General features: G+C 49.3%; 1 protein-coding gene across 9 annotated transcripts in view; it reads left to right on the forward strand.

The window, feature by feature from the left end:
* DENND1A (DENN domain containing 1A) overlaps positions 1 to 14,944 on the forward strand; it is a 536,096-nt gene that overhangs the window by 507,553 nt on the left and 13,599 nt on the right. For 5 of the 9 annotated variants that reach the window (XM_053562936.1, XM_053562912.1, XM_053562946.1 and 2 more), the window contains one exon: positions 8,864 to 8,952. In XM_053562936.1, the coding sequence (XP_053418911.1) occupies positions 8,864 to 8,952 (89 nt within the window). Of the gene's footprint in view, positions 1 to 1,984; positions 2,042 to 8,863; positions 8,953 to 14,944 lie in introns of all 9 variants that reach the window. The other 4 variants (XM_053562903.1, XM_053562921.1, XM_053562928.1 and 1 more) reach the window with 1 other exon arrangement.

Consider the following 14,944-nt stretch of genomic DNA (forward strand, 5'->3'; position numbering starts at 1 on the left):
TCCTAACAGCCCCCTTGGGGGGATTACCTGCATTTTGCAGATGAAGACAGCAGGGCTGAGAATGGTTAAACCCTGAGCCCAGAACAATGCCAGGAGTGAGTGGGGGGCTTTAGTTGTGTCTGAAACCATCAGACCCCAGAGGCGGAGCTCTCTGCCACAAGGTATCAGAACAAGGATGGAAATATCAGGTGGCAAGTAGCAAGGGCAGTGGGGCTGGAGAAGATGGTCACCCAAAATAGAATGCCCAAGTGTGAGAGAAGTGAAGAGGGTGTTGAGGGGGGCATGAAAGTCAGGCATCCAGACTCAGGGCAGCAGCCCCTGTGCCCATGGCAGGGTGGCCACCCTTCTCCCCGACCTTCTCTCCCTCCTGATGATGTGAAGGGCTCCCTCTCCAGGCAGCCTCCCAACCCCAGGTAGCCTCCAACTGTAGAAGGGTCACCAAGCATGGGTTGGCTCTCACGCCCACTGGCTAATGGCATGGGATCTGGGAAGCCACAATGTATTTCCATCTGGACGAGTTCTTGATGTCCCCCTAGGAAGTCCCTGGGTCAATTTTCTCCTCCAGCCACTTTGACAGGCCCTGTGCTGGGAACCAGGGATGACCAGGACAAGGCCCTGCCCTCCAGGAGTACTTGGGAGGTTTCAGGAAAGTTCTAGGCAGGTTTCAGATCTGAAGTCTCACTCCCACCAAGGGAGTGTATTGGCACTGTCCACCCGTGCAGGCCTCATGTGGAATTCTAAATAGAAACACTAAAAAATAAACAGGTGAAACTGATTTTAATAATATATTTAATGTCAGATAGCCAAAATGTTACCATTTCAACATGTAATCCACTTAAAAATTATTCCCAAGGTGTTTTATTTTCTTTTCTCATACTGAGCCTCTGAAATCCAGTGTGCATTTCAGACTTACACCTCGTCTGAATTTGGACTCACCACATGTGGCTCTTGGCTGCCGTCTTGTCCAGGGCAGGTCTAGACTTTGTCAGATAGTGATGTGTCTTGGTGAACTGAGTGACAGAATGGGCGGGAGCCAGCAGGGGCTTCCCAGGCTTTGCTGTGCGTCCCACATCTCAAGTGGACTTTTACTATCCTCACCCTGCTGTGCAGCCCTGGGCAGACAGGCTGTGTGAAGGACAGAGCAGGCTTTCAAGATGAAGGGTTGGAGGGTAAGGCCAAGAGGGCTATGCTCTGTTGGTTTTGATTCAGATCTTGATTTCAAAAGCCAACTGTTCTGTACAAATTCTCTTCATCAGACGTTTATTGAGCAGATTTTTTTTCCAAGACCCACACACCTTCTGCAAGCACGGGGATGAATCCCTCCAGGAAACAGACATTTAAACGATCTCGTGGGGCTGGGAGTGAGGTACTTCACGTTGAGTCTCCCATAGCAGGGAGCACGGGGCAGGGGAATGCTAGGGGAGGCATCTGATCTCCAGCCCAGTCGGGCAGAGGCAGGTAATTCTGCCCAAGGAGCAGGCAGGAAACACAGCGTGAGAGCCCACCTGAGGGTCTGCCCAGGGTGGGCATGGGTGAAGGTTGGGAAAGGTCTGTGTGGGGCATGAAAGGGTCCAGGTCTTGGAAGATTTAGAATGCCAGGCCCAGGCCTTGAGCTGGCACCCAACGATAGCAGGGGGCTCCAGAGGTCTGGACACTGGCTATAGCGTGGCCATATTGCATTTGAGAAGGTCCCCATTGGCCTGTGTGCAGCATGGCAGAGGAGATCAGAGCTGGGGGCCCTGTCAGAGATGATTACAATAAACCAGGCTAGAGAGGAGATGAGAACTAAGCAATTAGCAGAAGGGATGCCTCAGGAAGTGGACGGCAAGCACTGTGAAGGTGCCAGAGGGAGCCAGGGAGTGGGAGGCGTCTAGGGTGGCTGGCCTCTGGCTTAAGTGGCTGGGTGCATCCTCTCAGGCCGTGTGTGGAAAGGCCTTGAGCCATCTCAGTGTGACTGATATTTTAAGTTTCCACTTTAATGCAGCCACAGAAACTTCGTCCCACCCGACCGCCGCCTCCCAAGATACAGCGCTCGAGGCCCGTGAGTAGCCGGTGGCCCTGCCCTCCCCACCTAACACTGCCTGAGCTGTTCTCCCTTAGCCTGACTAAACCTTGGGAGTTTAGACTCTCTTGCCTGGCAAAAGAAAACCGGGAATTGGGTTTTTCAGCTTCCCTCTCTGCGTGGCATGAACCTGAACTTGCATTTTCTGGGCTTTTCTCTCTTTTTTTTCCTGAAAAAGCCCAGCACCTTGCAGGTCAAATCTGTAGACAGCCGGGGGCCACTGGGTAGTGTGCGCGCCGCGTGTGCCTCACTTGAGCGTGTCTCAGAGGGTGAGCTGTATTTCCAGCCGACGAGCTTTAAAGCCTTGATCCAAACGCTTGCTCTTGATGCTTTAAACTCAAGGAAGCAGAAGTTGGCAGCAGGGGTCTCATTCCCACCAGATCTTGGTTTGGAAATGCATTTGATGTACCTTCCCTAGGGCTGAGGCTACACCCAGAGACTACAGAGCCAGCTCAGATGGAGACAGATACTGCTGCCCTGCCAGGGCTCACGTGAAGACCCGCCTTCCCCTGTAAAGTGCCACGTAAGGGTGGAAACACAGGACAAACTGTGATAAACCCCCCAGTACCTGGGAATGGGGTGCATGGGGGAGAGGGACTCATCCAGTGTTTTTAAGGAGAAATGCCTCAGGCCAGGCGCAGTGGCTCACACCTATAATCCTAGTACTCTGGAAGGCTGAGGCAGGTGGATTGCCTGAGTTTAGGAGTTTGAGACCAGCCTGTACAAGATCAAGACCCCATCTCTACTAAAAATAGAAAAATTAGCCAGGCATTGTGGTACACACCTATAGTCCCAGCTACTCCAGAAGTTGAGACAAGAGAAGCTGAGCACACAAGTCTAAGGTTGCCATGGCACTCTAGCCAGGGCAACAGAGTGAGACTCTGTCAAAAAAAAAAAAGGAAAGAAAGAGAGAGGAATGCTTCAGAAAAATATTGGGTGTGTGTCCCGTGTTAAGCGTCAGGGAAGTTGCTTTCCCTGGTAAGCGCAGACTTTGGCAGTGCTGAGCGTAATAACTTTAGCAGGTGCCTTTGCAGTGGGAAACCTGCCAGGACCTCTCCATGAAGGCTATTTACCAAAAGAAAATTTTATCCATTTGTAATTCAAGGTAGCTTCCACTCTGAGGCCAAGCACAGGGGATCAACTGCAATCAGATAACCACAGACTGGTGTCCCAGCCCCTCCCCCTCTCTGCAGTGCCCTTGTCCAAACCCATCTTGTGTAGGCATGGCGGCCCGGGTGTGCAGGTGACCAGGCTGAGCCATGTGTCTATTTCAAATCCTGGTGCACTCACCCAGCACCGATAAGGTAGACTGTGGGCTGTTCTGCCCACTGTTTCCCATCCCTTCCCCACTGTGTATGGAAGTTAGAGGGCTGAGGTAGGTGCTGGGGGGGATTTAGATGGCTTTGCCTGTGACAGTCCTGGGTCTACAGTTCTAGCCACATGTGATGGTGGGTCCATCCCATACCACATTAAATGATGGGTAGCCCAAACCCCAGTCAGCACAGCTAGCAAGGGGCTGGAATGTTTCTGCTCACTGTCATTGGAAGCAAGCACAAAAAGCAAAAGGAAAACACTTTAAAGGACAAGAGGCCCCTTCTTGGTCGAAGCTCATGTGATTTAGTGAATGTTTCAGCACAGTCATTAGCAACATGGATTTGGAAGGCTTACTGAGCAAGCCTCAAATGCTAAAGCTATGTGACTGTGGGCAGGTACTGAAGCTCTCTGAGCCTCACTTCTCTCTCTGCACTGCGCCTCGTTCGCAGAGGCTTTTTGTGGGAGCAGGCGTGGATGACATTTGTAGAGCACCTAGCACGGTGCCTGGCACTCAGGAGTAGTTCTTCCTAAGAGGCTTTTACATCTTACAACTTTCAAGGAATAACCCAGTTTATTAATAACCATCATTTGCCTGGAACTGTTTAGTCAGCAAAATACAGAGGGTGCCCCACAAATGTGGACTCATCTTAAAAGATGTTATCTAGGTATTACTTTTCAAAAGTACTGTTACTGGTCAGGTGTACCTAGACATGCTATATACACTTCCGTTTTACCTGAAATTTTTACATTTGGGGGGAATGATTGATTTTCCTTCCAACAAGGTCTCTTAAAATGTGTGTGCATTTTTTTTCCCCCTTTGGCACTCTCAGTATTTTTAGGGACCTTATCTTAGTTTCACTTCACATTACCTCTGTGAAACAGGCATCACACACCCATTTTAGAGATGAGAAAACTCAGTAACTTAACCCAAGTTCTTCAACAGTAGATGGGATCAGTAAGCTCTAGAAGCTATGGTCTTTCCAGCATCCTAAGCTCCTTGGATCCTCCATCTTCCTGGACATAAAGAAGGCCTCATTTCATGTTGGGTATCCCTCATTCAAAATGCTTGGAACCAGAGTGTTTTAGATTTCAATTCTTCTAAGATTTTAGAATATCTGCATTATACTTAATGGTTGCGGATCCCAAATCTAAAATGCTCCAGTAAGCATTTTCTTTTCTCATTATGTTGGCATTCAAAAGGTTTCAGATTTCAGAGCATTTGAGATTTTGGATTTTTGGATTAGGGATGTTCAACCTATCTGAAGTACTGGGGCAGAGCCTTCAGTTGAGAAAGAAAATTAATCAGCACCCAGCTGGGCTTTCTGTGGAACTTTTAGGGCAAGGTTAGGTCCTGGCAGAGATACGGAGGTGAAGAGAATTGACATTTATTGAGCAACTTACAGGGTACCTGAAACTGTGCTAGGCACTTGTATACTTACTGTCTCATTTGTCCAGCCCAGAAGAGGCAGATGCTGTTTCCCTTGTTTGTAGCCAAGACCACAGAGGCCAAGCTGGCCTTTGAACACAGGCCTGCCTCATTCCTCTGTCTCTCCTTGCTCTCTACAAAACAGCTTTCCCTTAGGCCAGTGGGTAGCTGTCAGAATTCCCCTTAGAGGCCTGGGATCCACGGCAGCCAGGGAATCTCTGGCAAAGCAGGATTCAAAGACAGGATTGCTCCCTTGGAAAAATTCAAGTATTGGAGCAGCTATGGTGGGACCCCTGTGCAGTCTCACTGGTGTAGGGACTCGTGCTAATGGGAGGAGGGGGTGCCCAGCCACAGCCACTGGCAACTGAGGACTTGGGGAGGCAGACACTGCAAAAGAGCCTGAGTAGCTAGCTGCTGTCTCTTCCACAGGGCCAGAGCAGGAGGTGACTAGCCTGGCATTTGGGGGCTCCATGCTCGTGGGTTTAGGGCATGTAGAAGAGGCAGGGTACCGGGGAGGACCAGCCCTCCTGGGCTTAGAAGTCAGAGAGGCCTGCCTGGTTTGAATCATAGCTTGGCCACTTCCTGGTTGTGTGACCTTAGGTAAGATTCTTACCTTCTCTGAGCCTTAGTTTCATCATCTATTAAATGGGTTTGGCAATACCCATCTGGTGAGGGTAATGAGATCATGTATCTGTAGTGCCTAACACTGTCCCTGGCATGGAGTGGGCACATACACCCCCAAACTCCTTCCACTAAGCAAGACCACTAAGATCCATTTGAGAATTCTAGCAGGTTTGTGCTTTCTGGGTCCTGCAGTCCCCAGGGCCCTAGGAAACAATACTTTCATGTACATTCATGTGAGCATTTCCAGGGGACACTGCTACACACTAGCTGGGAACATGGGGGACCCAGGGTGTGGAACCCCTAAAGGGCCTCAAACAGGCCAAACTAACATTGGCCTCCTGCTGGGCTTTGCCAGGTCTCTTAGCTGTAAAGGTTCCAGGCAGAAGCATAGATAGTCATGGCCCTGGGGTAATGGAGACCTAAGGGGTAGCATCCAGCCTTTCTGGAAGGAGCTTTGTAGCCTGGCACCTGTGGCTGGAGTTCAGATTTTACCGGAGGATTTGGGTTTTCTTTTTAAAAAGAAGAAAAAAGAAAGAGCAGAAGAAAACCGTGCCAGGGTCTCATGGACTAAGGGGAGTAGGTTGGGGCTCGCCAGGGAGAGGCAGGCTGCGGTCAGCCGCATGTGAAGCGCTTTATAAGCTCTGTATTTATTATTTCTTGCTCACCATTAAAATCAAATGTACTCGGTGCTTTTGTATTCAATACACATTTAACCCTGCCGACTTAGATTTCTCAGGTTTTAAATCCAGTGGGGAATTGGCTGGCTTCCCAACTTTCCCCTCCAGTCCCCCCTGAACAGAGCTGGAAATCCCTGCTTAGCATTTTCTCCCCTGGCGCTGCCGGGATCCTAACACTGGGGGGGCCCCATCGCTGTGCTGTGTGCGTGTGGTTTTTCCCTCCATTCCCCAGCCCCCGCCCTGCCTAAGCACCCCAGAAAGACGGGTGTGATCGCTGAAATATGACGGGAGTTGTCTGTGTTGCCTTGTGCTTCAGGCTTAATTAAACCATTTTGTCTGTGTGTGTGTGTGCCTGGTTGTAGTCGGCCATCATGTGCAGGCGTGTGTATGTATGTGTGTGCGTGAGAGAGTGAGCCACACATGTACTTTTACCTCTCGTGCATGCCTGAGCGTGCGTTTGTGAGATGGTGTGTACACTGGAGTCTCCAGGCCTCCAGGTGTCTCTGGATGGTCGTGTGTGTGAGTACACTTTTGTGTCTGGCTTTGTCCATGGCAGTCGGGTGTGCGTGACTCCAGGCGTGTCTGTCCCCGAGCTGGGGACTGACCATCCTGCGTCTGCTGTGTCTTCCTCTCCCTCCCCCACCTTGGGCGCTACTCCCTGCCCCTCCCCCTGCTCTGTCTGTTTTACCATCCCTAATGAAGCAGTCTCCTCCATCGATCCTACTGATTGCCAACCCATTCCTTTTGTTTGTTGGCGCTGAGCCATTCAGCGGCACTCTGACAGCTCAGCTCGTCTAATTAGCTCTGTTGTTCTTTTTCCCCATGTTTCACCACGTTGCAAGTTCAGTTGAAGTTGCCACAAACTTAATCCCCCCATTTCAGCCACAAGTTCACATTCTTAACCCACCTTTATTGTAGCAAGGAGCAGCCCTGTGCAAGGACGAGCTGACAGGCCTTAAAGTCTGACCTTACCTGAAAGCTCTGCTCGCCAGACCCCGAGTGGGAGGGGGGCAGAGGCAGAGGTGCCCCTCCAACCCACCCACCCTCCTGCCTGGTGGTGAGAATTTGGGGACTGTTCTAGCCAGGCGACCCGTTTACTAGCCCCAGAGCAATCTGTCCATGGCTGGTGAAAACAGAGTGGAAATGAACGGCAGATACATCCATTCATTCGTTTATTGTGTGGCAAGCACAGTTCTAATAACTGATAATAATAGTGACATCATTATATACTTCTGAGAGTCCAAGCTGTAGTGTCCATTTGATTCTAAAAATCTTGCCAAGCGCCCACTCACTGTGCAGAGAATCATAACACTGATCTTCTAATTCAGACGTTGTGTCCCCTCATCTTCCTTTTGTTGTTGATAAGAAGGGAACATCCAGGGCACAGAGAAGCAGGATGAGCTTTGAGCTCACTATGGACCAGCCCTGCGCTGGGGCTTTCCCTACATCTGGTTGCTGAATCTTCCCAATAAACCCATAGAAGGAGACAGCAAGTTTGGTGGAATGCGTTTGACTTTTACCACATCTCTGCTTTGCCAAACAAGGCTGAGATCAGACTGGCCACTCCACAGGAAAACTTCGGTTACATCAGACATGCACAGACCTGAGGGTGTGATGAGACTCTATAAAGATTTGTCTTTTATGCAGCCAGCTTCTGTAATCTGGGTTCCTAAGCCATTGTGCAGTGTCGCCCACAAATCCCCGAGGGCGGGAGCGGAGATGTTCGGAGGTGAAAGGGCAGGCAGGAAATGGAGTGTGTGCTGCTCTCCTTCCCCATCTTGTCCTCAAAACTCAGCAATTGGGGCATCTCATCTGCAGAGAAATGTTCAGAGCCTGTACCAGGATGCTCGGTCGTTTTTATTGGCAATGAAATTCAGAGATAGACTTTCTTAGCTTAGGTCGGCTCTCAGCCTGTGCCTCTCAGGCATTGGAAATGTTCAGAGATGACTGTGCCACATTTAAAGGCGTGTGATGTTTATGGGACCAAATGAGTATCCTTCCAAGGGCACCTAGAAATTCTCAGCCTAACACCCATTGGGGGCTCCAGTGGAGGAAGGGGTGTCTTTTTCTGGGAGCCCTGGTCTTGGCTTTCAGAGGTGGTGTGGCAGAAAAAACTATCCTGTCACTGTAAACAGCAGCTGTGAGACTAGGAAGCTATATACTTCCTAACTTGCCCACCGCTGACCCTGGAGCCCGGTCTGCATGGTGAATATAGGTTTCAGCATCCAGACAGGGCCTGCTGGGAGGTCCAGCACACAAGGACACCCTGGGAAGCAAAAAGAAGGTCCCTCTTGGCACTCTCAAATCCCTCTCTTATTTAGAGAAGAGAATAAGCATCTATAATTCAGTTATAAAAACTAAGTATTATACCCCAAAAGTAAGTCAAAGTGAAACCTTTTTGTTCTACAAAACTGTTCCAGAGAAAAGCAAAAGGCAATCTGTCATTAACAAGATCCTCTTTGTTCCGGGTCCTGTGTACACATCACCTCATTGGACCTGCAAAGAGGCCTCCCCCACCCCCCACGCCCGCCTGCAGATGAGGGAACCAAGCCCTTCAGAGGACCTTTCCGATTGGCACTGGCCACAGAGTTCCAATTAGCGTATCTATCTGCTGCACATTAAATGGTGATGTTTCCATGACTTTCCATTGAAAATTCCTGAGCGTTTCTTTTATGGCCGCTCATCCACATCTTCAGAATGTCCTTGTATGGCTTTTCCAACTCACTCCTTCCTCATGCTTTCTCCCTCTGCTTCGTCTAGGTGCGCCCACCCCGTCCACATGTTGTTAAGAGACCAAAGAGCAACATCACATTGGAAGGCCGGAGGACGTCTGTGCCAAGCCCTGAGCAGTGAGTACCCCATTGCTCCTCTGCTGTCTGTCTGCAAGAACCCAGCTGGGCCGTGTGTGCAGCCCTGGCTTCGAGAGGTTTCCCTGGAGCATCAAGCAGGTGTTTCGGGGAACAGGGCTTGATCCTTTACTAGTTTCAGTTGTCATACCAGCGGGAGGCCCCAGAAGGCAGGGAGCTGGGCACCTGGGCTAGGTTTTGTAGCAAGGCCCAGAGGCAACTCAGATACGTTCAGAAGAAGGTCCCAGGCCTCTTATGCTGAAGATGTCAAGTCAGCAGATGAGGTTTAGGAGTCTGGTCAAAAAGTCCAGTTTAATAGGGGGCCACCACCTTCCTAGCCCAAGGTCTGTGTGGCTCAATTTATATACAAGACCATCCTTAGCCACTGCGCCACCCCCACCAAGACTCTTTGTCAACCTGTGCCATAGCTTTGATGTTACTAAGATTTTTCTTTTCTGCCTCCCCCAGCCTTAGAGCCCCTGAGGGACAGGCCCTGGGGCTTGTGCCTAGTACCTCCCAGAGGACCAGCTTAGCATCACTTGTGCCCAGTAGGTGAGGAGGTGAATGTGCCAGGCAGACAGACACATGGTGGCCAGAGCTGGAGCCACCTGCATGGGCTGAGGCTGAAAGCCGCCGACAGTGGTGATCCAGAGCCAGCTGGAGAAGGCAGCATTGCTTCCCTTGGTCCCCAAAGCACATGGCCCTTGGTCTCTGCCCAGACAACTCAGCAGCTACACGCTGGCTTCCTGCGAAGCTCAAAAAAGTGCATGAGTTCTTCTTGGCCTAAAGTCATTGGGGAAATCGGAAAAATTGGCCCTGAAGTCCTTTTTGTGGCCAGGGAAACCCCTCACATCTGGCTTGCTTTCAGAAGCTTTCTCAGGGAAAGAAGTTAAGGGAGGTGACAGGTCCTAGCAAGAATTGGAGCCAAAAGGAAAAAACAGTTCTGAAACATGAAGCTGTGTCCTCACCCAGTGGTGGCCTCACCCGGTTGTGGCCTACACTGCAGCTGTCCCAGGGCTCTGTGCTCTACAGCACAGGCGCTGCTTGAGCCACTGTGCCTTTATGGTACCAGCCTACCCGACAGCCCTGACTTTGCCCAGAAAGCACTGGACTCTATGTGTGTGTGTGCGTGTAGATACTTAGTTATGAGGAATTTGGAGGAGAGGACTCCTAAAGTTGGGTGTAGCTTTAACTTTTGTGCTGCACAATAGGCTGGAGGGAACACAGAGGGCTGTCCCTGGCCACCGCTGGCGTGGATGATGATTGCCCCCTTGTGGAGAGAGTGTGCATGGCCTCAATGCCTCAACCCTAAAGATTTCTCTGGAGGGGGATGAAATTAATTGCATTTCTTTAAAATTACCTCTTTAAAATTAAGCTAAACCTTTTAGACACTCTACTGGGATATAATGTTATTGTAGATATTGAGACATGAACTCAGAATACCCTTGTACTGCACACAAACACCTCAGATGAACAATATTCCACTTTCTACAGTAAGGCTAATTATCCATTTTATGACCAAATTTTTAATTAAAGATTGGACTTCCAGTGATGTGGGTGACTGTCCATTGTGTCAAAGAACCAGTATCCCATTTTCTTGGTTTTTACCTAAATTGTATCAAGAATCACTTTTAGAATTTTTTTTTCTTTAGTTGGTTTGTTTATTGTTTTGTTTTGCTTTTGCAACATGTCCTGTTTTAGACTTCTATTTGGGAAATATTTGGGGTTGAAATGAACCAGGGGGAGCACGGAGCCTAGTTTGGTGGGTTGGCAGACTAACAGTGATAAAAAACAAATGACAGGTTTGCTGTGACCATGCATCACAGCAGCTCAGGCCCCTGAGGAGAGAGAGGGGTACGTTCAGGACATCATTCCAAGGGGTTTTTTTTTCTCCACAATTTTTTAACGGGGAGGAGGGAGCCTTTTCTCCCGTAATGCCAGCGGCATTTCTGGTGCAAGCTGGGTGTTTTCCTGCATCCCTTCTCATGCCTCCTCCCCACCCCCCCACTGTGCTCCTCCACTTCCAAATGCCATGTCACAACAGCTCTTGGATGTGTTTTTCTCAACTGTCATCAGCTCCAGCTGGCAAAACCAACTTCTTGAAACACAGGAAGCATCCAGCGGAAAATATTTTAATAAAACAGACTCCTCATAAAATATTGTTCTGGGGGGGTGGGGAGGAAACAGGCTCCACCAATCTGTCGTCATTGTGTTGTGAGACGCGAGAAGACAAGCCGGCAGGCAGGAGCCGGATCCTAACGGGCCTGTGCTGGAGGTGGCTCTGTGGTGGGCACACAGACTCAGCGCCTGGCCCTTTAATCTGGCTTGGGTTTTCTTGAATCACAGATCTTCGTCTCCGCTGGGAATATCAAAATACTTCGGAAGCTTAGAGGATTTAGGCAGCAGAAAGGGATGCTGGATCTTTGAAGTTAAGGGGAGAGATTCAGTCCTCCTGACTTCTTGCCCCAACTCTCACTGCCAATAGCACATAATAACTAACTTTGTGGATAGCAAGATGGAGCTGATTAAGTTTGTCTTCTGCAGCAGCCAAGCACGCTGGGATTCATCAAGGCCCAAAAGTCTTGGCCATCAGCTCTGGCCAGTCCACCATTGAAGTTCATTTCTTCCTTTCCAGCTGATTTCTGTCCGTCCATTGCTCCATCTGTCCATTCGCACATCCATTCATTCTGCAGATAAATCTTTGAAAACTTAACTAGGTGCAAGCTACAAGGGACTTTTGGTTTTGTTTTGTTTTGAGACAGAGTCTTACTATGTCACCCTTGGTAGAGTGCTGTGTCATCACAGCTCACAGCAACCCAAACTCTTGGGTTTAAGTGACTCTCTTGCCTCAGCCTCCCAAGTAGCTGGGACTACAGGCACCTGCCACAGTGCCCGGCAGTTTTTTTTGTTATAGTTGTCATTATTGTTTAGCTGGCCCGCACCAGTTCGAACCCACCAGCCTCATGTATGTAGCCAACACCGTAACCACTGTGCTACAGGACTTTTTAAAGGAGGCCTTACAAGCGAGTTTCCATACTGACTCTTTGATTACTTGCATTGTTCCAGAATGAAATTTTCCTATGTCAAATTCTCTTCCTGAATCAAGGATAGATTTCCCAGCTCCTCAAAACCATCTGTCGGCAATTGGAAGAACTCTTCAGAAAGGTTGGGAAACAGGGGGAAACATTACCTCTGTTTTTCAGTTAACACTAATTGGTTAGTATTCGGTTAATATTTAAATTCAAGAAGTATAATATTAGCTACTTCCATCATTACTCAGAGCAAAGCTGATGGAATGCCCATGAGCCTCCTTAGGGTAGTGTTATAGGTAGGAGGCTGGGGGTTAGAGGCCAGTCAACGGGAAGTGCAATGGGGCACCTCTGATGTTGAGGCCAACGTGTTTCTCCCCCACAGTCCCTGAGTGGGAACTCAGGCTCAGAAAATATATCTGACTGACATACCCAAGGTCATCCGGTTAGAAAGTGGCAGGACCAGGATTCAGAATTCTGCTTGATTTCCTTCTTTCTGTTATACTCTGCTGTTCTCCTTGGGATGGGGCCCAGGGCATCCATTTTTAGTCTAGTTTTGCTCAGACAGATAGGATCTCCGTATCCTAAGATGACTTGCCCAACACACTACCCTTCCTCTCTGGTTCCTTGGAGGCTAGAGTTGGATGTAGAAACTAAGACTCAAAGAGAGACTTTCAGTGACTTGTAAGGTCTTAGAGCCAGAAAATGGTTGGGTTGGCTGTCTGATGACAGAGGCCTGTCATTTCTTCTCTACCATCCAAGCTTTTGTTAAGAACCTAATTATGAGGACAGTGGCTGCTACAGTGGGCACAGTGAGGATCACAGCTCCCACCTATTCAAGGCAAGCCAGAATGTGCACAGCAGCCAGGCCCCAAGTCACTTTCCTTTTGGCTGACCAGGGAAGGCCCCATCTAACTTGAATGGCAGCAAGTGCCAATAGCAGCTCTGAAAGGCAGTGCTGCGATCAGCTTTGCCCGGCCCCCTCAGGCCTGCATACTGTGTCCACTGGGGCCAAAACAGGAGTGACCTCAGGGGCTTTTCCCTGCCAGGCAGCCGTCATTCATTCCCTACTGGGAAGTGGCAGTAGGGTCCAGGGATAGCAGACCTCACAGAGTTGCTGAGAGTATGGGGGAGATAGTGTTATGCCTCTACCACCTATTTAATCTTACAACCCAGATGTAGGGCTGTCTTCTCAGTTTCAGTGGTTAAGAGGCTTGCAGTTGGGCTCAACGCCTGTAGCTCAAGCAGCTAAGGCGACAGCCACATATACCAGAGCCGGCAGGTTAGAATCCTGCCCAGGCCTGCCAAACAACAATGACGACTACAACCAAAAAATAGCTGGGCATTGTGGCAGGCGGCTATAGTCCTAGCTACTTGGGAGGCTGAGGCAAGAGAATCGCTTAAGCCCGGGAGTTGGAGATTGCTGTGAGCTGTGATGCCACAACACTCTACTGAGGGCGACAGGTTGAGGCTCTATCTCAAAAAAAAAAAAAAAAAAGAGGCTTGCAATTGGGGTAGATCTGAGAGCAGCCCTTTCCTGACCAACTGCAGAGCAGAGCTCTTTTGACTGCACACCCTGTCTCCTAACAGGCAAGGCAGGAGCCATCTAGGTGCATGAGGGTCTGGATGCATCCTGGTTATTTGAAGTCTCCGAGTCCTAAGTAAGAGTGGTCCAGATTCAGCCTCCAGGGCCACGGAGCTGTTGCCCTGCTTGCCTCTTTGGCCAGATCCATGCAAAATCTGCTCTCCTCTTTTCAATTATTTGTTTATAAAAGTATCCCAATGCCCTCATAGCCAATGTGGAAGTTAGGGAAAAGAGGCTCATTCTGAAGTCCACTATAATTCAACTGCTTCTTAGCATTTCTATAGATTCTGTCTGATCCTTTTCCTGTATATGTTTGCAGTTCCTTGTCCAGACTGTTCCATGTGACTCCATAGACCCTATTGTTCTGCGAGTACAGACGATCTTGTTGTGTGTGTTTGTGGACTACCTAACCATGCCCCTCATATTAGAGCCTTAGATTTTTCCGAGGTTCTCTTTAATATGCAAAATGCCATAAATATCCTTGTTCTCCCAGCTTTAGTTCATTTCATATCATTATAAGAAACAGAATTATTAACAGCTACCATTAACTGAGAGCTACGTGCTAAGCTCTTTACGTACACCATTTCATTTAGTCCTCACAAGAAATATGTGATGGTAGCTATTATGAGCTCTATTTTATGGAAATAACTGAGACTCCCAGAGCTTGTCACTGCCCTTGGTCACACAGCTAGTTAGGAGCAGAGCTGAGCATCAAACATGTCTCTATAATGTCAAAAGCATTATACCCTTAACCAGTAAGATTTCTGCTCCATATTTCTAAAAGAATGGTTCCGCCTTATACTCCTGCCAGAACTGCACGCCCCAGAAATTTGAGTCTGGGGCACCCAGAGGAACGTGTGGCTGGCATTAGAAATCTTTCTGGACAAGGAAGTGTTCTGGAGGCTGGAGACAGAACTGGGAAACAATGTGAATACCAGTGGCCAGCCGTGCTGTTCAGGAACTGCAGTGTCTGATCCCCTGAACTGTACTGCGTGACCCCAGCACCAAGGCCCCAGAAGATTAAAAGAAGATCAGAGGAAGCTGCCAGAAGCATTTAGTGAGCACCCTGCCCAAAGCCTAGGTCTGGAAACACTTTGCAATAGTCTCTGTCTGGGCCGTTTGCACACGTGCTCTGGCAGAAGATGACGTGCTGCTTTTGCATGTTCAGCATCCCTCACCCTCCTCAGCATCTGGGCCCAGCATGGCCTCAGCAGCCCCTGCTCCTGGCTATGGATCACAACGGAATAAAGCTTTTTCCCTCCTCACAGCCCCAGAGCTGCCCGGGACGTGCAGGCCCATAATTTGGATGGTGGCCTGGTACATAGGCAGGGTTTTGGCATCCAACAGGCCTGGGTCAGCATCCTGGCCCACCCGCTACACG

The sequence above is a fragment of the Nycticebus coucang genome, chromosome 2, assembly GCF_027406575.1.
Source record: "Nycticebus coucang isolate mNycCou1 chromosome 2, mNycCou1.pri, whole genome shotgun sequence".
Lineage (NCBI taxonomy): Eukaryota > Metazoa > Chordata > Mammalia > Primates > Lorisidae > Nycticebus > Nycticebus coucang.